The sequence below is a fragment of the Anarrhichthys ocellatus genome, unplaced genomic scaffold (assembly GCF_004355925.1).
Source record: "Anarrhichthys ocellatus isolate YVR2014 unplaced genomic scaffold, GSC_Weel_1.0 scaffold27, whole genome shotgun sequence".
Taxonomy (NCBI): Eukaryota; Metazoa; Chordata; class Actinopteri; order Perciformes; family Anarhichadidae; genus Anarrhichthys; species Anarrhichthys ocellatus.
Genome location: NW_022280057.1, coordinates 4,135,649 through 4,157,230, shown reverse-complemented (window position 1 = coordinate 4,157,230; position 21,582 = coordinate 4,135,649). Strand labels below are relative to the sequence as shown.

Genomic DNA, 21,582 nt, shown 5'->3' with positions numbered 1-21,582 from the left:
CCAGAGGGGAAGTCCTCTGTTGTAGTTTCCAAATATATATTCCTCGATATATATTTGTATTGTACATAGTACTTAAATATTAATGTTTATGCGTAGTTTCTCTGTTCTACTTTGTTGTCTTTAACGTCCTTGTTTTTATATTTCTCTTGTTTATTGTATATTCTATGTATGTACTGTAGGTACGATGAGAGCAATGTGTAACGGGAGTCAAATTCCATGTATGTGCACGCATACATGGCCAATCACGCTGATTCTGATGCCCTCATTCATTTACCAGATATTGGCCTTTAGTGAAACAGGCCTCTAGTGTGAAAGCAGTACATTAGTGCAACTTCTAAGTAACTGGCTCCGTTTGTTTCAGTGGAGAAGTAACAGAATTTCAAGTTAAAATATTAAGTGATTCATCAAATGTTTCCTCTATTTTATTATCTGTAAAAACGTCATCTTTACATTGTGGATGAATGATGTCCAATTAGAGCCAATTGGGTTTTGAGTTATTTTCAGAGAAGGTTGCAAGGAGAAACTCTTGCAACCTTCATAACACAAAACTGTAACGAGTAAATCAAATAAACCACAATTAATCAGACAGGAGCATATTGACTCGGCTAAATACAACACTTCAAGTAAAATTAGATAGTAAAAGTAGAAGGTGTCCTTATTTTTTAAATTGAATTGAGCACAGTGTTTAGGAGCTTCACATTCACGTTAATGTGATTCGATTTGCTAGCAGGCTGATGAACCTAAAACCCAAAAGATTTATGATACTAGTTAGCTTACATCTCTGGTACGTAGACAATTCAGGCAGCGGCACTTTTTAAAATGACCTCTACCTTCTGTTTCCGTCTGGTAGCTTCAGCTGCAATTGCTTTCAACAACTTGCACTGCCAATAAAATGTAACACTACCTCAGTCAAACTAAAGGCCTATGTGTGTGTTTTTGCTTTCAAACAGGCTTGAACCATTATATGGTTCATTACTACTTATGGTTTAGTGTCTCTTTAATTTAAGTTAAAGACATTTATGTAACTGCATTTCTTCAAACACAGACAGATAAATGAGGCTGTGATGAAGAGAAGCTAATGATGTGGAGGTAGAGGTGAGAGAGAGAGCAGGAATGCTGAGGATCAAGAACAAAGGAGCAAGTGGATATGAAGGTAAAATAAACTGGAAGGATAAATCTCTAAATGGGTTACACTCCAACTGTTAGAATATAGGGAATGGAAGTTTGACATTTCCACAGTTTTGTGGTTCCTAAACAAACAGTTTCGGAGGAAGCCATGGTGATTGAAAACAGGCGTTTGGCAGCTTTGTGGCTCTGAGTCCTGATTCAAATTCCACCAACAAAGACCACATCACAGAAGAGTGAAATAATAAAGTAATGAAAAGAACTTGTTCATCTGGATTGCTGAGGATTGTTGGATTACTGAGGTATAGATGTATGTTTCCTATTCAGAACTGTTTGGCCAATAGCATTACCCCCCAAAATCTACACTCAGCAATGAGGTTTGTGTAGCTTTTAGGCTCTAAAGTGTTGTAACACAGAAGCTGGCAGTGACAGCAAAGAGGCCACCACCTGAACACCGGGGCATTTCCTTACTTACTGTGCACTAATTCCCCTCTCTGCTCCTCAGTTATGCCTATACCCACATTGTAACTCAAACAGCAGCTCTACTTCACATCTGCTCATTAAAATTCATGGTTCAAGAGAACTTGTAATCTAAGAGTGCAGAGGTAAGTGGTCCAAACGTTTAAGAAACGTAATAACTGCTTGAGGGAATACCTCGATGAGGCTGTGACCTTTCGTTTCGTTAGTAGCCCCCTCTTATTAACAGCTTGTAACATAGTAAATGGCTCTACTATCATAAGTGCAGATGCACACACACACACATTCAGAATAAAATGATACGAATCAGAAGTTGATAAAAATCCGATGCTACCAACAGCTATGACTGCATGATTCCAACAAACTACTGTGAATTATTTTTTAAAGCCATAGGAAACACAGTTTATGCAGATTCATCTAGCACCCTGTTTACACTTTTAAAGGCCAATAATAACTGGAGAGTGTGATGATTGTAAAAAAACAAATGCTGAGAGTTAAGGCTGTACAGGCTCGCGAAAAGACCTCGCATCGACTGTAGCGTTTCATGAATTCAGGCAGCAGATGCACAGCTCTCACGGCACACCCCTTGTGATTGCATAAATTAACCTGCCACAAGCTGCAAAGTCACTGACCTTAATTCAAAGCCTGAAAAAAACTCTTCACACTCTCGGGTCCGTGGCATATGACTCAGTGGGAATCAACAGCTGCCACAATCACACGTCTGTGTCCCATGCAGGCAGGTTGGTAGAGTAGCGAAATAAGTGTTGCTGAAGTATTTTGGACCCTGTGTGTGTGATTACAGTGTGCGGTTGAGCTGAGGTGATTGTGACCGGTGGCTGATCTCTCAGAAGAATTGTCCGTTACATCCTGTGACATTTACAACAGACGCATGATGTTCTCTTGTAGCTGTCACAGCGGAATAGAATAAAGCAAATCACTCGAGATGAGATTGTGGTTCAGCTACACAAACCAAATACAAAGTATTGTGTTTAAAAAAAAAAAAAAGTAGATGCATGAGGTACTGCATAAAGAAAGTGTGAATTAATTTTCATTTTATATGCCTGTTATCTTAACAGTGTGTTTATATAGAATCTAGAAACAAAGCATAGTATTTTTTAGAGCTTCAAAAAACTAAAGCAGTATGATAAATGCTATGAAATCAGTCAGTTCAAATCTCTTCGTTTCTTTCCTCTCGGAGGCATGTGTTACTACAGAGTCCCCACAGATTAAACAATCCTAGTTGAGACTGTGTTGTGCTTATCCTCCTTCATACATTCCCATCATCCTACGCAGATGTGCCTTCTTTTCGTCCTCTCTGTAGCTTGTAGCCAGAGCGCCCTTTTTGATTTCTCTCCATGTGAAAATAACAAACAGCCCATGAGAGTCCAGGGGGGGGGGGGGGTGAGAGGGTAAAACGTCAGTCGACAGGAGGTCCATGTTTGAGAGGAGGGAAATCTAAGGGTGAGAAACGGTGCTGGTGGGCTGAATCCCTGGGGATTAAAAGCAAAAGCAGAGTAACATGTAAGAATGAGAAATATGTATACATAATATATCAAAGTGCACCGACAGGATCTATGCTTGATACGTATAATTATGGGTAACCTTTGTACAGTGCGACTCAGATGTGTGTCTCTACGTCAGTGTAGCCGGGCAGGATGTCTCCATTGGAGCAGCTCTTGGGCTCCCCCGCTGGTGTTGCAGTGGGAAGCATGTGGTCAGTTGTGGACGTCTCCTCTGCTGATGCCCCTGCCTGGAGCCTGCGGTGTATCAGGGGCACAAAGAACAGCACCACGCCGCCCACTATAGGAGGCACCCCGGCCAGGGAGAAGGCCACCGTGTAGTTTCCAAAGTAATCGTGTAGGAGACCTGGGCAGTGGAGGCAGGGGGACACGATTCATGTTATTGTGTCTTAAAATACACAGTTAGATTCAAATACGCATATTTACCCGAAACTATCCCTGTAAAAAGAGCGACGTAACGGCAGATAAACATCCTGTTTTTGCTGACCTCTTGTGGTTTAATGTCTCGCCTTAATGCAGTTATGTAGAAGTGTGCTCCAGTGTGTGTCAGTACACCATGACATTGTCAGCGCTTAATATAGTGCCTTAGATTTGTCTGTCAATTGTTTTGGCTCATTGATGCACTAGCCACTTTAATTAGCTAATATTAATATAAGTGGCAACACAAGATATGGCCACAATAACACCATTATATATCAAAATAGTAGAACCCAACAAGGCGACTGTACTATTGTGTTCAAATCCAGCACTAAAACCTCGCCCTGTCTACAGATCGTATATCCACATTCTAAACTTATCTGCATGTAGCCTGAGGCAAACACACTGTACCGACAGTGACAAAGCAAGGTCAAGAAGTTCAACACTGCACTAAATGTTTAATCTACCGCTGAGCTTGTGACGTGAGAGCAGCGGGAGGGGTGTGTACTCACATTGTTGCCTGTAATGTATGCTTTCTTGTCCATGTACTGTAGAGTAAATACAGAACAACACCGTGGTAATCGCGTTCAGACTGGTGAGGAGCCTACATGTAGCTGCTTTTGTTTTTTATGTAGATGTCTTAATATTTAATTTAATATGAATACATCTACATAAAAAACATGTTATTATAGTCTGCATCCTATCAATGTCATGTTTTGTTTAACTACAGGAGATGACGTTTTCATCTGTGGTTAGTCATGAGGAAAATTGAAACCATATGCCACACTACGGTACTTTATGTCTGAATGCAGGTCTTTGTGTGCAGAGACAAAACGCGCAATCAACTTAGTCGGTTTAGTCATTTTGCTAAAAAAAGATTAAGACCAACCGCTGAAAATAGTTGCTGATACATTTTGTCAATCCCTGAATCAACTTTCAGCTCTTGTATACTTTATTATCATGGATATTCATGTGCGTAGTTTTCGGTATGTCACAAATGTAATCTAAAACAGAGATCCTCCGTTTGAAATGGCAATGGGTTGTTTGTTCTTTTAGGTCTTAAAATATAATTTGGTACAAACATCTCAAACCATTTATAACAACCTCTGGTATGCTGAGCTGAGGCCACAAAAGGAACGCTGAGTGTTTTGTAGTAAAAGCAGTTCAGGTACGTGTGGGATCTTAAAGATGTTGGCATGAGAGAGCACAAGGATTCCTCAGTCAACAATGTAATGGTCTGCCCTCAGTGCACTTCTATACACTGGTGTTATTAGAGGGAGGAGGTAGAGGAGACATAAGGGGAGTTGAGTACTAAGATCTGACCCTGATGTGATTTTTTTCCCTGAAGATAAACCCACAGAGTCACCCTCTCTACATACACAATCTGCTGTACGATCTATCTTGCCCTGCATTTGTCTTACTCTCCCTTTACTCCCTACATTCTGTTTTACTCTGTTAACATCAAAAAGCTTGCTGTGCGCTGCTACTGCCAACATCCTGGAGACAGTGCAAGAAACCAGATGACGCTAATTCTGGATTGTACTGTATAAATCCGTGCTATGTTTTGCTTCTCACCAGCAATGGGTGGACCCGCAGTCATGGGAAGAGACATAAGGCCAAGAAGGTAGCCGATAGCCTGCGAGGCCTGCATGGGCCCGACCAGTTCGAAGGCTATGGGAGCCATCATGGTGAGGAAGCAGCCATCACACAGCCCCAAGAACACGCACACAACCACCAGTCCCTCGAACACCAAGCACTGAGGGATCATCATGGACATCAGGCCCAGAGCCATGAAGGACACCACCTGAAACAGACACGGTAACAAGCTTTACCAGGTGACAGGAAGTGAGGGGAGAAATACCGTACAGATGACTCAGTTTCTATCCTTGTTGAACTTGTACATCGAGAACAGACCTCCAGGCCTTTTCACTTCATTGTGTTATTTGTGCGACAGAGTACACCCTCCAACTACTATTAGGACTTGGTAGAAACCTACATATTTGAGTCGGAAAACAATGAGGTAAAGATGCACTGAGTTGCCTGTGAACAGCTAGCTACATGGACAGATGGGCATCTGAATGCTGAAAACTAAAAGCAAAAAGTATTTTCTCTGTTGTTAAACTGACTTTAATTTGACAAAATATTAACAGTTCTGAGAGTTAAGTGTCTAATGGCTTGGGGGTAGAAGCTATTGCAGAACCTGGTAGTTCTTATTACTACATTGTACAAGGAAGCAAGATGAAAAGCAATTCTTAACATCTCTGGGAAAAAAGGAGAGCGATTGTATTGAAATATCATGAATGTCACGTGTGACTCAGTGTCCCTCTGCTGAACTACACACTTGATTGACAACATGCAGATTGTGGTGGTTCTGGCCAACAGAGCCTATGGATCATTTGCATTCAGCAGGCGCTCCATATACACCAGCACAAAATGAAAAATATTGTTTCTATTCACCTCTGCTTTGAACTGCTGTGCTTCCATTTTCTCCAGACTAAATCATCCCCGCTATAGTCCAGACAGGTAATTCTTATGGCAACACAAAAGCTTATTTCTATTCTGGTACTGTAAGTGTGTGCAAATCAGCATCTGAGTCATGTGTATCTGCAGCCTAATAAGCCATTAAAGACACTGAATCTCTCTGGTTACAAATCAAAATAAATAATGTTCAACTTAGTGACACTATATAACCCTTTCAATAGAATACCATTAAATACATCCTGGCTCAGTGGGATAGTATGTGTGCCAGAGGGGTGAGTAAAACAAAGGGAAAGTGCACATAAGTTCACAGCGTCTGACAAAGAGCCTCAAAAACAACTATTAATAGGTAACCTTAAGTCTTCTAATTCAGGTTGAAGTTGGTGGGCAGATTTTTAATTTTAATATTGTTACAAGCTATTATCATAGTGAAACTGTAGCACAGGAATGTACATGTAGTACTTACAAAACCTATTAAAATCATGTTCGGCTGAAAGTGAGACTATAGGCGGTATTAGAGATCGAGCTAGTTTCAATCTCGACTCAATGCTCCAGACCCTCATACCACTTTTAAAGCTAGGGTAGGGAATGTTTTTTAGCAACATGTTTTTGTTACATTTGTTGAAATTACCTTTTACATCCCAACTCTCTCTCTGTCGGTGCACTCATTGCGCGTCACCGGAGCCTTCTACAAGCTGCCAGCTTGACAGCTGTGATTACCGACGATAGCAAATAGTGTTTTATTATTTATGTTTATTATATGTTTACATACATAAGTGGCTTTGGAGGGAGGCCTGAAGGGACGAGCTGTCGGTCTTGCAGACTAGGTGACTTTCTTGTTGTATTTAGCTAATTCTGATGCTAGTGCTGCTAGCTGCATTTATCGGTTGAATACTTTCAAAATGTATTCTTGCTTGGTTTCTCCACATTTTACATTTTCACATTTTATGCCTTCAAATATTTCCTCACCTGCATGTAGATCTTTTGAAGACCAGGAATGAGGTCTCCGATTTTGCCGAAAGCGAGGCGTCCCACCCCAGATGATGCTCCTATGCATACCAGTAGAACCCATTCCTTCTGGGTCCCCTTGTACTGCTCCTTCACAAAATTCATCTGAGACACGGAAAGAAAAACAGACACAGTGCTGCGTGAGCTTTGGCTGTGTGCTTGTTGATTCAATGTGATTGTGCTGCACAAGAAGCTCACCAGAAGCTACTCATATTAAATTATTTATCACACAACCTGCTGGTTTCTCATATGTTTATGTGCTTCAAGTCTAAGAAGTCAATTAACTCAGCAAATGGGTGTGCATTTAGGGGGGTAGAGGAATTGTCCATCCATAGCCCCAAAGCAAAGGTCTAACAACAACAAAACGTCTCCATCCACAGACCTTTGGAACAGCAGACCAGGAAGACCCAACGCATATAGGTCAGACCCTCCCACTCTCTCAGCCCTGACCCCCCAAATCAGACCAAAACATTAAACCGCCCTCTGAAGTCTTTCCTGATCTTGTCAAATATTTGCTCTGCTTTGAAGGGCTCTACATTCATCAATGGCCATAGGATAGGCATGTTTAGGGACACAGAGAGGCCATACAGGAGAGGTTTCCTGAGGTGGTTGAGCCAATACAAAGACCGGGGCTGTGTTTACATCTGGGCCCAGCCTGAAACAACAAGCCTGACAGAGGGAGGCCGGAGCTGGAACATCCGACATCTGGATAGAGGGAGATCAACTTCACAGCTACACGCTGCAGCTTTACACTTCGTCCTCTTCCTTCACTATCTCACTATTTCACACCAAAGTCAGCCATAGGTCACGTGCAGATTTTTCAAATCTACTCTGAATTTTAGATTGTTATCATCATGAAAGCTTAATTACTATACTTTGACTTGAAGGTGATTTTTATTTTATTTTTTCCATCATATTATTTAAGTCCAAAAAAAAAAATCACGTTTCCGCTTTTTGCAGCCAAAATTAATCAGTTTTATTTTACACATTTTTTTTATAGTTTTTTTTATTTTAAAAAGGAACAAAAAAAAAGGTCTTCGGAGAAATATCAGAAATGCTCCTTTTCCTCACTGCCACTGGAGGGGCGTGTGTGTGAGCCCCAGCAGGGAACGAGAAACAACGTAAACAAATCTGTGCTGTAGCTTACAAGCCAAGGGCAGACATCATGTTATTAGCAGTGGTATTGAACCACGCCAGCATTTGAAAAAAACAAAACAAAGGGACATTAGCTGTTACATGCTCACATGCTATGTAATGTGCTTCAGCTGTGCAGCTAATCAACACCGTGATGCTATTTATACAACCCTCTAATATCAATTAAGAGGTCAGGATTGCTACATTTTCACAGTCACATACCATAGTAACCAAGGATGTTATAAACTTTAAGGAACTGCTTTCTTAATATTTGTACAGTCTTTAGTTTCGATAACCCAATTCAAGGCAGGAGCAAACACACAATGTGCACTTATAATTTAAGTAGAAGCATTTCCATTATTGTTCTTACCAGATGGACATACGGCACAAAGTAGCCCAGGACAGCTGTTGCTACTCCAAACGCCCACACTCGGTATGTCAAGATGTGGAACACACGCAGGTTGAAGTACCTTCTGACCCCACCCAGAACCCTGCTCCACCTGCTCCCCTTCTGAGCGGTGGCCCCTGGCTGGGTTTGGGGATTGGCGGGGCCAGGACCCATGCCTGGGGGTCCCATGCCTCCTCCAGCAGGCAGTAGAGGTTTGAACAACAGCGCCAGCAGGGCCTGGACCAACATGAAGAGGCTGAGAATCTGGAAGGTCCTGCTGAGGCCCAGAGGTTCCACCACCATGTTGAGGAAAACCGGGAGGCCCATGGAGAAGAGGCTGGCACCGGCCGTCACCACACCGTTGGCGAGGCCGAGGCGCCGGCGGAAGTAGTGGCCGAGGATGACCAACGAGGGCTGGAAGGCAAAGGAGGAGCCACAGCCGAACAGTATGCCATATGTGAAATAGCGAAGGCTCAGGGAGCTGCAATAGAAAAGAAATTGAGGGTCAAAGGACAGAGGGTGTTGTATGTTGTACACATTGCAAAGCCCCTTGTGGCAAATTTGAGATTTGTGATATTGGGAAATATAAATATAATTGACTTGATGATCAGACTGGTATCTATACATTCCGAGAAAAGCTTCCGCAGAGCCGCAGATATTGTTTGCGGAGCTCACAGAGAGCAGGCAGAGACGCACCGTGCACCTTCTGAAAAATGTGACTACGCTACGGACCGCAAACTGCAGAAGTTTGATTGGATATCAGGGCCGGGAGGTGGGTTTTCAAAAAATGACCTTACATCACTTACAACAACAACAAAAGACCGGTGAGACTGCCAATAAATTAGTTTCTATGCACGATCCACCAGAGAACTATGTATGCCTGGTGTGCACGAGAGGAGCCAACACAGAACGCATAGGTACACAGTCGCAGGAATATATATCAGACATAAGGCGGAACTGTAATTCTGGCTGCCCCTTTTAGATTTTTGTAGGTAATAAGACATCCAAGGTTTTCCTAAAAGGTTTCTGTGGAATTGTTCGTATAGCTTTATTTTCATTGTTGCATCTTCATGTTTTTTTCTCTCGGTCTGTGCAGCTGCTGTGTAGAGAATTCGTCCAAGAAAGTGGAACATGACCAAGGGTTTCTAAAGAAGGTAAATATAAAAACTAAGATTTTTGAGCATTTCAAACATCTCGGAGTATTTATTGTTCAGAAACACAAATGCTTTGCTCTGTGACTAACATGTACTGTTAATACATCATGGGCACAAAGTGGGGCTAGGACAAGTAGTGTCTTTAATTATAAATGTACAGTAGCTTACTTTGCAAAGGATGTACTGAGCAGCCCTATAAAAGCCAGCAATGCCCCGCTGACTGCTGTCTTCCTACAGCCGAAGCGGTCTGTAAACATGCTGACCACGGGTGAACAGAAGAAGATCATGCCCATGGCCAGGGCCCCGACCCATGCTGGAGAGGAAGTGGAGAGGAGAGAGAATTCATTGTCAGAAACATGTGGATACCCTGTATGTTGTAGCTGTCACCTAAAGGAAATAAAAGACAGTCTTGTACCCGTTTGTGCACCAAGCAAGGCTCAGATTTCTATGTAACATGAAATGTGTGCTGTGAATCAATGTGTAATTGTATATACAGGATACAATACCATGCAATAGAACTGACATATAGTCAAATTAATGAGTAGAAACCTGTTCCCTTTCCTGCATGGAGACAATAAACTGGCTCATTTTGTCATATGCAGCTTGAGAATTTGCTTCAAAGCAGCTTTTTTTATTACATAGTTTTAAAGTCAAACCACTGTAGTGTAAATAGCGCCCCACTCGAGAACAGGACATACAAGTTGTTCCAGTAGAAAGATGAGTAAAAATCAAATAGACTTTTCCTTTATAATTTTACAATATATCATTTGTATAAGGAAGTCATTGTATGAACAACGTGCCAACTGTGATCTCTATGGAGGCCACAGTCGAAGGTAAACGTGCGCTTCATGTTGAATCTTGTGCTCCAATTGCCTTGTAGGCATTTCAGTGATATCTTGATGTCATGAAAATGTCATATTTGCAGAAGCTTTGAAAAAATAAAGGCCTTTGTATGCACTATTTCTTCTTGGAAATCTCTCTCTCTCTCTCTCTATCTCTATCTCTCTATCTCAGTGAGACCCTCTACCATCTGATGTGACTTGCTATTAATATGAATTTATGTAACTCTGCTCTTTAATGTGTCTTTACTTACATTATGTACATCAGACACACAGTATTAGATTTCTCATGGTGATTAAGCAGATCAAAAAGTGTATGAAAGTGGACAGATCCGGCCTGTGGTGTAGTATCCATCCAGTGTTGAAACATAACGGACCAGAATGATCCAGCAGAGACACCGCGTACCCTGAAGCGCAAACAAATGTCTGGATCCAATCTCCCGGGGAGCAAAGGTAGCTTTAATGTCTACCATGGTGTCTGGGCTGTAGGTCACACTGATCTAACAGCTCAATGGGAATGAGACCAGAGAGAAAGAAAAACAGGTGGATGGACTGATTTACCTACCGAGACACACACACACACACACGCTCTGAGTTCAGTGTGAAACATGAGCTCTACAACACTGTACAACCTGTCTTTCTTATGGCGGATTACCTAAATATTCTGTACTATACAAGTACACATCTGCCGCTACACAGCGTACACTACAAATTAAAGTTTGTGTAGTTTAAGGGTGGGACTGCACCTAAGTCTTCCTATAGTTTATTTATCCAAATGGAACAAGAAAGGGGGGAATTCTTTGGTCTTAGTAAAAAGCATTTCACGTCACATCTGAAGGCATACAGCAGATACCTGCAGTGTATCCAGGAGTGGATATCAGTATGGTGCAACAGTAAAGTAGGTCAAATGCTATATTGAATTTCAAATGGTTGTTGTACGTTGTCCTCCCAACCCATTTCAACTGAAACACCATACATAATATACCATTAAGATGGAACTCAATGACAAAGTCGCATGAGATCAGATTAGCCCTAGAGTTTGGATTTGGCTTCCCATAAGCACCTTAGCATTACAATAGCACCATTTTGCACTACTGATTTAGAGAGCTAACAAGCACTCTCAGTATGGGACTCGGTGTGCTTTAAACTTAATGGTCTTCAGATTGACCCCACACCATTCAGAGGCAGTCTGTTTTGACCTGAGGGGTGTATCTGGCTCTTTAGCTGCTAAATGCTTAAGTTTGTTCACCTGCTAGTCCCAAACTGTGCCTGTCCACTGTTTGGTGCTGGGCAGGTAGCATACAGCAGGGTTTTTAACATCACTAAAAACAGCTGCCTGCTGTGGCTGAAAGTGAAACTTGTGAGAGTGAATTAAAGTTCAAAGTCGTAAAACCAAAACAATGAGCTAGAAGATGCTAAATGCTCCGTAGAGCTGAGGGGAACTGCAGAGTTGGCTCCCAATTCTCTGTTGGTTTGTCACTACAGGCTTTCACATTACACATAGTAATTTGATCCGATTAACGTTAATATAAAAATATTGTTGACAGCAGTTTAAAATATATTGAACCCTTAAAATGTCCACAACTGAACATCAGGCAACAGTGTTGAGCATGACTGTATGTTACGCTGTACAACACATGTTCCGTTTAGCTCTTGCAACATGTTTGCCCCGAGGGGCAAACATGGTATTTCCAGTATGGAAATACCAAGATTAAACTCCCCACAATGTAAGTCAACTTAGACTGCTCTCAAAAGGTTTCGCATACAGCAAACTAGAAATCAGACTTTGGCCAATAATCTCTTCAGTTAGGGCTACTGTACTATGTCGATGACACAATATCTGCATACATATAGGGGGATAAGTCTGCTTTAAAGATGGCTCAAAGGATAAGGCCAGAACAGTCGTAAAATGACTCCCCTGACTATAGTGGTGGCGGTAAAGCCACATAGCATCTGTCAGAAATAAAACAGGAAGCCTTCAAATGTAATGACAAATGTACAGTACAAAGCCGTTAAAGTTAATCGCCAGAAAAATGACCCTAACCCAGAACTCCTGATCACCAGAACCACTTTCTGTAACTAGTTCATTACCATATCATGTCCAGATTGCTTATCGCCTATATCCCTGGTTGAATATATTATTACAGGAGACGGGATCACAAAATGACAGTATATACAGTAATGTGGCAATCCTATAGAAACACAAGAGAACAGACAGCATATTGTTGAGGTCTACTACACTGGACTCAAAGGTCAGTCTTCCACAATCAACTCCTTTCATCATTTGCATCCTCAATCATTTGTCCAGTTTCAGAAAAAAAATACTTCAGAGGAAGAAAGCTGTGTAACTGGAAGCAACCTTGTAACATGCAGTCATCAGTACCAGCATAATGTCATATTGTTCTGTTCAAATTTCACAATTACTTCATTCAAGTCTGCATCCACATGCTTTCTTGACTGAACCATTGTGGAGAAGATGATTGCAGTCCCTGTTTGAAAGTGCACTCACTGTTCCTGCGTACTGAACCAAGATATAAGGATCAACCTTCAATCAGAGGCTAGCAAAGCAACATCTTTTCATTCCTCCACTCTCTCCTCTCTTTGCCGACTAACCCCACCTCCAAGCACCCGTTTCCCCCTGTCCTGGCACAAGCTAAAGGTCTGTGAATAGACTGAGTGGAGTGCATTCATTACAGACGATTAGGGCTCCAAACAAAGGAAAAAGGACACGGGGATGGAGACTGAAGTGAAATGAAAAGTGTGTGTGTGTGTGTTCATGGTAGTGAGGAGGCTTAACAATCTTTCCTCTCTTTAGGTGAGGGTGCAATCTGACAGCGAGTGAGTGTCTATATGGGCCTTCTGTATATTGGAGGAACTATCTTCTCTTTGGCAGGGAAACACTGTTGGGGGATGTTTAATGTGCCGAGAGAGTTTCACAACAGTAATTAGTTTCGCTCTAGTTCCTTATTTTTAGAACTATGTTCATTTGATTCAATGTACTGTATATCATGACAAATTAAGACCAAACCAAATATATATTTCTGTACAATATGTACATATGTGCTTATGTGTCTGTACTTTGACTGATGTCATGTGTGAGTACAAAGCTGAAACTGGTCCTAATTTATTTCAGTATCTACATAAACATCCTCCTGCATGCCAAACAAACCCTCTTTTCTACCACAATTGAGTCATTATGGCATTCAGGTTCTTCCGCGCCTTTCAAAACAACATTATATTTTACATTTTACATAGCTGTGATGGAACAATTACCTCAACACAGAGGTTACAATATGGAGTCCAAAATGAAATTCACAAAGGTTGCCGCACCTGTCAATTTGCAGCTATAGTGCAAGAACAAAGTATTTGGACAGTGACACCATTTGGTTGTGTTTGCCTTATACTTTTAGCTTTAATTTTAAAGTGTTAATATTCCTATCAAATGAGCCGCATATGGATTAAAGACCTTACATTCCTCAGTGTTGGTGGTAAAGTAACGTAGGAAGTTCTTTCAAATAAAATGTTCACAGCATGCTCTTTAGATTATCCTGAGAGGAAAATGCATTGTTTTCTGGAAAGGCATGTTGCTCCCGGCTGTACCAATTAAATGTTATCTCCCTCCAGTGTAACTAAAACTATCTGCCTAGATAGATGTCAGTGCAGTAAGTAAGAAACTATATTTTTGAGGAATTTCACTGAACACACAACTTTAACATATAAAGAAATCAACCTCATAGTCCCTGTTTCATTTCACATCCAGAGTGCCAAAAACAATCAAAAACACATCATTCCTTCTGTTGGATCACACTTTTATCTTCAGACACATGGGAGAAATATTCCATCAGCTAAACAATGCATTAACGGAAAGGTTGGGGTACAAGCCCATTTCCTCGAGGCCACATTTAATGTCTTTAGCAGGCTACGGCTGGGCAACATGTTGTTGCATGACGCACATGGTCACTTCAACTGAAAAACACAAACTAAAAGAAACGAAACAGCCTTATCAGCTCTGCCTGGCCTTCCCCGCCCACCTCCTCACCTGCATCTCATTCCCTTGACAACCACTCTCTACAGTTACCGTTCACTTCCTCTGTTCCATTGTCAGATCATCAAAGTTGCAATTTTACTGCCAGTTGCCTGTCTGCTGGTTTCCTGCCTGCCATTTGGACTCCCTGCCTGTGAGTCATTTACAATAAATCACTGAATTCTTCCTACTGCCTCCAACTGTCTGCATTTGGGACCAATCAAGATATTTACCAGTTACATCAAGCTCCAAGTTACCAATATCCACTGCTGCACAAACAGCTCGTGTTGGCACGTTTAATAATGGGGTTGAATGGATGTGTATGGGATATGTTTTGCAGAGAGGACAGTGGGTCATATGTGTGTGTAGCAGCACAACTCGACTCTCAAACTTCACTCCTGAAACACCATCTGTTGTGCTACTCTAAAGTCTTGGTTATACTTCCCACAAGGACGGTCGTACAGACATATGAGCTGAAGCGGAATTGTGACGAGGAAACGTCTCATGATCCAAAGTTATCTGTTTTCTCCGCCCATCGAGGTCCGCGATAGGCGGATGTGCAAGGACAAGGAAAAACCTGCCGCACCAAACACCTGCGAAGGGCCGCGTCTGAAGATGTGACGTCACTTTGTACAGACACCCACGACCTTTGTAGATGCGTCAGGCATAAATCACACTCAATTAACTCAACTAACTTACAACTGGTAGCCCTCACCTCATGCTGGATCTCACAGCTTGAGTTTCTCAAAAGTTAACACCAGATTTCCCACAGACGCTCACTTCTAGTTGTGAAAAGGTTGCTGTTTATCATCGATCCATTCCTTTGTATCGGCTAGGGAGAGTTTGTCTTCTTTTTTCCTAACTATTTACATTCGCCCCTGCTAGCTAGAAAAACTTTCTATAATTAAATACCTTAATTTATTGATGATAAAGTAAACCCACTTTCAACAAAACAGTCCATCCCTGCTTCTGGTCATCTGTACGTACCTGTTTCTGATTATGTGGCGCTTTAAGAGACTCTAATCCCAGCCGAACCCATTCCCCTGCTCTTTGGAATGCCAAAAATGCCACAGTACTCTCTGATCTGCCAACCTGGGATTTGTAGCTGCCCTGGAGATGCTGGGGAAATTCTGGGCAGCGGAACTACAATACAGCACTACAAAGCACAGCAGTAAGCTAATGATTGGAGGAGTTTGAGTGTGACAGCATAGCCACATTTATTGAATCCTGGATGTTTTGTTTTTTTTTCTCTTTTGAGAGTTGAGGAGGATATTAAGGAATACAGTGTTGAAACCGGCTAGTATGCTTGAATTGAATGGGTAGAATTGGGCATTGTCCTTTAAAGATTAGCTAGTTCTATACAACTTTTATTTACCTGTACATCAATTGAATTGATTCCAGGCTGTTTCACCCTGACAATAATACAATTTAAATATATACAGTAATGCCCAGGTAATAAACACCTGCTAAGTACTGTTTATCTGCAGCTTCAATGCAAACATGTTTACTGACTTTATTTCAATACTAAGCCCTTGTTAAAACTGTCAGCTCAAATGTTGTTTTGGCATTCCCAGATTGTCTCCAGATTGATTTTAGAAAGTGTGGACAGCAAAAAAAAAAAAAACATGAAATGTGATTTTTGCAAATTGGATCCAAACCACATTGGACGCGGTTAAAAAAAATATATATATACAGTATATATAAAGAGAATAGGATACAGCGTTGGTGGCAGCGCCCCGTTCGTTCTTATGAAAGTTGCTCAATGGTGCCAAAGATGCTCCATAAAGCAGATGCATTACAAACAACACCAATGGTTTGAAATGGTATGCACTTTCTGTCTCCTAAGTGTCATGGTCATAGCGTGTTATAGCTCCTCTGGGAAGCGGGGCAAAAGTTTAATAAATAAATAAGTAAATAGCTATAACATAGTATGCATATTTATAATATTTCATGAACCCTAACCCTAACCCGGGACACACAAATCTGATCATAGCCTAAGTACCAAGCCAAATAAGAGCATCATGATAAAACAAACAACTCAACATTTAAACACACACAATCTCCGACTAGTTTTACTTGTAAGTTACCATTGTTTCTCCACTATTACTGCAATCACTATGAGCTACTCTGAAGTACTACTAAGTGTGCGTCAATGTGTAATTGTGGCACAGAGTTGCTTGTAGCTTTCTGATGTTTCCATTATCCAACTTACATTGTTAAAATGTCTGGTTTCTTAAGTGTCGTCAGTGTCTTTTTTAGCATTTAATGGAAAACTCCATTAAAGGCCAAATGCTGCTGTCAGTAAGGGTTATAGTCTGGAGTGAAACAACTCCACTCATTGTGCTCTACATTTAGACACAAATAGGACAGACTGTACTTGAATGAGACTCTGTTTGTCTCGTTGCAGTCTTCCCACTGATCTGTTTCACACTAGTTGCATAGAGACGGGAAATCATTTCTTAAGTATTAAGAAAAGATGAATCACTTACTCACTCAGCCCCTTTTCTTTACTCACATTCCCAGTGTTTGCAAACGTTTTCTGAGTCTCTTGCACATGTGGCTCACCTATGGTCAACCACACATCACCTCATCACTCCCCACTGATTTTAGAAGCGTCACAGTCTTTAACTTTAAAAGAATGTTGTGTTGGTTACACATCTTTTACATGCAAGCAATTTTGTACAACAGAAATGAAACTTCTAACCTTGCCATGCTGTAATCATTGAGTAGAACACCAACATCTGCAACTCATAACCCCCTACCTTCTTTAACTTCAAAAAAAAAAAGCGGTTCCAATCCCCCACCTTGATACTTATGAAGCTATTTTGAAAATCTCTTGTTTACCCCTGAAGGCTTAATAAATACCTAGTTTAATCAAGCTTGCTATAAAGACCTAATGCTAATCACATCTCAATCATTTTGTGTTGCCTTCTCTCCTGCTGCGCTGTAATGTATTGCTTTTGAAGTATATTGTTTTAAGATGTTCTGCACATGTAAACTGAACTTCTCTCAGACTGGATATTTGTTTAAAAGTTGTACAACTGTGGCTATTGTTGTTAAGCTGTTTCCCTCCGTTTTCTTCTATTGCAGGGGGGAAAGGTCAGTACTCGGCCTACTAGCTTAATCCTTCCACATATGAGAATAACCAAGAATCACATCCAAGGAACGACTGAAGACGAAATCCTTCACAAGCCAAAAAAAAAGGGGGAAAGCTGGCAAGTAATACCTTGACAGCAACTGCCTTCTGTTGAATGCAAGAGATACTGTAAATAATACATCTGGCCTGGAATCTGTTTCAGGCCCAACACACTCTGAGACTCTCTATCACACAAAACCTGAAAGTAATGTGATGCCCTGTCCCCAGACACAGTCATTTCCTTCACATAAATTAGAGATGACATGGTTCAAGATGCCATTAAATGAATCAACCTGTGCCTAAATGAGGCTGATCATGCCTGAGCCTTTTGGTTTTCACTTCATGTTTTTCATGCTGATGAGAAATGTTGAATTTGTTCCAGGGAACAGCCTTAGAGCCGTAATCCCTTCCGACATCCTGACCTGAACCTTCACTGGTGATGGTGGATCTTGACGGGAAGTTAAGAAAATACCTACTCTTGTTACACGCTACTCCCCTCCTAAAAACATTTATTTTCACTATAATCTAAAACAGACCATTTCAAAGTTCTTCCCTTAACAAGAACTTCCATAATAACTTATTTAGTCAGTGGTCGTTTATGTGATTAACGACTTCAAAGCTGGAGGCCAAAACTCTGCAAAACCATCAAGGGACCAAACCTCCAAAGATGCTTCATTGACAATAAAGTGGAGAAAGTGGAGGCTGAGGTTTTTTTTCTCAACATTTCCACTATGGTAACAAACACAAGCAAGAAAATGTCAGTTATTGGAGGTTATTGGAGGCTTGGGAAGTCTTTGTTTTCAAAGTTTGTCTGGAGACTGTTTGGTCGTATTCCTTGAAAGTAACATAAGAGATTTATATCTTAAGATGTGTGTGTCTGTTCCAGTATATGGCTGTATCATAGTCTTGCACCACCCAGTATTTTGACAGAACATTCACCAGTGAACGCTTGTGATATTTATCTGACAGAGTGGAGACAGAGAAGTGAACATTGGCCTTATTCTGGCCATGAATAGCATGTGCCCAACAACAGCTTTACTGTGACACATAGGAATATAAATTCCTGGAATTAAATTATCCCGAGGTCTTTTAGCTTATATACTATATTTAGCATTGTAATAATAGATGTCTTGAATGCATAGGAGTTTTGTCACATGCCTCCCATCTCTTTTGAGTCTTTTAACTGTAAATAGTCCGAACAAGGAAAACCCATAAAAGTAATGTAATAATAAATTAAACATTGGATATTCAACATTCTGTGGAATATTTAGATTCTGAGCAGAAACTTTTTGCAAGTTTGTAAAGTTTGCTGGGTCACACTTTTCAAGTAATTAAAATACCTGGGGTACATTTCTATAACTTTCAGCCTTTGGGGGAAATCACTGTCAAAAGAGCCATTTGTGACTAACTGGAAATGGATTTGCCACATCTAGTCAAAGGAGTTAATATAACAGTGATGTTGATGAATGGAAGGAGAGAGCTGCTCAGTCAAAATGCCTGTTAATGATTGAACATCAGCGATGGTGCTCTCCAAAACATGCAGCTGACCAAGTCAAACAAGGAGGAAGGAGGAGTCTTTAAAAAGCACACTTTTCTGAACAAAAATAACATGCAGCGTTTAAATGTATCGACGAGGCACGTAATGTAATATAATGTTTATTGTGCTACTCTAAATGCTAAACCCACTTGAACTCTGAGATGACCCATATTTCTTCAAGTGGCATAGATGCATATATACACTAAACTAGTATTAAGCTGGTGTTACATGAGGAGATTGTTTTCGTGATGCTGATATTCTATCAAATCATTCACTGGAGCTCCCATTTCCACCTTTTAGCTTTTCATATCATGCATCCAAGACACAAAATAAATGTGCATCTGTGCACCAGTTGATGTGTTGTTGTTTCACCTCATCCTCAGGCTGCCTCAGCAGACTGTCTGGTGGTACTCACCCACTTTGAACTGAGACGTCTTGTCGTCTGGGTCTGCGTGCTCCTTCATCAGCATCATGTGTAGGATGCCGAAAGAGTTTTGAATGCCGAAGATCGACCCGTTGCACCAGGTTGCCGCGAAAACCACCAGCCAGCCGAAACCTCCTTCGGGTGGGACGAACGCGGCTCCTCCGTGGCCGCACTCCTCCACCTGGACCCCCGACTCGGAGTCCGACACCGGGCAGAGGGGCGGCTTGCACCCGGCCTCCAACAACTGCACGGAGCCGTCCTCCTGCACGGGTTGACACTCGCTGCCCGCCGCCTGGTCATCCTTCCCGCAGTCTGCTTCTCGAGGGGCAACTCTTTGCTCCGTCTGAGGATCCGCAGCTGTCTCCTCCGCCCGGGACGCTCCGCTGGACGGCTGCGCTTGGTTGTCTAACCCGTTGATCCCCATGCTGTCTGGTCCCGGCGAAGAGGTTACTGTGAGCTTTTGGCGCACATGCATGAGATATAGGTCACTGACATAAGAGCGCCGATTTGAATAACCGATTTGATTGGCTTGATGTCAAAATGTGCAAGGCAGACGGACGGTCCTGACTGTTAGACAACCCTTACACGCTGCTTTATAGCCGAATCTGAGCGTCAACTTCAGCGAATAAACCCCAACCTGCAAAACGTTAAATGTCTCATTCCGGTCCACTGTATTTTTCCAGGGATTAGCAGGCACCGCCTATTCCTCCTTTAAGTGTGAGTCCGTGTCAGTTGAAGCCGCCTATAGACTACAATCATGTAGGCTACTTTTTTGCTGGCTTCCCCATAGCTCATCAACCTGTGAAGACGTCCGCTTGGTCTCGACACCGTGTCGTACCGTCACGCATGTCCGCGCATGATCCGCAACATCCCCCCCCCCGGTGATTACAAAACGATTACGCGCTGCTCCTCTTTCATCTGATATCGTTACTCGGTATAAATATGAAATATGTAGGCCCCGCGTGGGTCCTGGAGGCTGTCTCTTCTCTCTCAAGTGTAAATTGAGCAACGGCCGTCATTCAACGGCTCGCCCCCGCCTACCTTCCCCGGCGGATGGAACCGTTCTAACCAATGGCGGAGCTCCAGTACAGTTACGGTAGTTTACAGTTGTGGAACGAGTTTGCACTTCGGATCTGCTTCGGATTCACATAAAGATCCGAGTGTTTCAGTGTGACACCGACACCGACAATTTACTTCCTCAGACTGCGCAAATTACATCCTGCCGTTAACCGTTGACGGTGGCGTCCGTTTCTTCGGTTAGAAAAGGCCGATTCAAAAAAGTCCCACTACCGTGAATGTAACGGCTCATCAACGCGTTAAATGTCGTAACTTTTGACAGTTAGGTCATTTATCGCTTTATAAATGTGGTGCTTCGACGCATGTTTTTGACGTGTTCCTGCCCCGTGTACAGTACCTAATAATTCTAGTACACTTTACTGGGAGTAAAAAAACAACTGCATGGTCCCACCCATTTCTGGTCTAACTCCATCCATTTCTAAAGTATTTAGAAAAATATGTAATTTAATAAGTAACTAGATTTACTCAAGTACTAGGTTACTGACGAGAGTACAAGTAGGGGATTTATTTATTTGTATTCACATGATCGTAGCTGACAAGTACAACTATTCACCACTAAGTGGAGCTATAACTCAGTGTAAGTGGTTTGTTTAGGTTGGAAGTTACCCAACATTTGACATTCAGTGGAGTTTATTCTTAGACGGATTTGCTAAATAAGTTAGTTACAGATCTTAGCTTACTCTTGCAAGTTTTTTGAGCTTGTTTTTGTCTATTTCACATAACAAAACACAAATGTTTTTTTTACAAACTGCATATACCTTTGTCATCAAAGACATTACGACATGTTACAGCAGGGAAAACGTGTAAATAATAACATTAATGACGGCTGAATTTAATTTAGCTG

At 41.7% G+C, this 21,582-nt stretch overlaps 1 protein-coding gene across 1 annotated transcript; it reads right to left on the bottom strand.

Annotated features, from left to right (window-relative positions):
• Nucleotides 1-228: 228 nt before the first annotated feature.
• Nucleotides 229-20,826, bottom strand: slc16a2 (solute carrier family 16 member 2). Its single transcript, XM_031862731.1, has 7 exons — nucleotides 19,653-20,826; nucleotides 9,870-10,014; nucleotides 8,530-9,028; nucleotides 6,987-7,130; nucleotides 5,115-5,343; nucleotides 3,205-3,468; nucleotides 229-3,092 (listed from the first exon to the last, which is right to left on the bottom strand). The coding sequence occupies exons 1-6, from the start codon at nucleotides 20,134-20,136 to the stop codon at nucleotides 3,221-3,223; spliced, it is 1,749 nt and encodes a 582-aa protein (XP_031718591.1). The 5' UTR covers nucleotides 20,137-20,826; the 3' UTR covers nucleotides 229-3,092; nucleotides 3,205-3,220.
• Nucleotides 20,827-21,582: the final 756 nt, after the last annotated feature.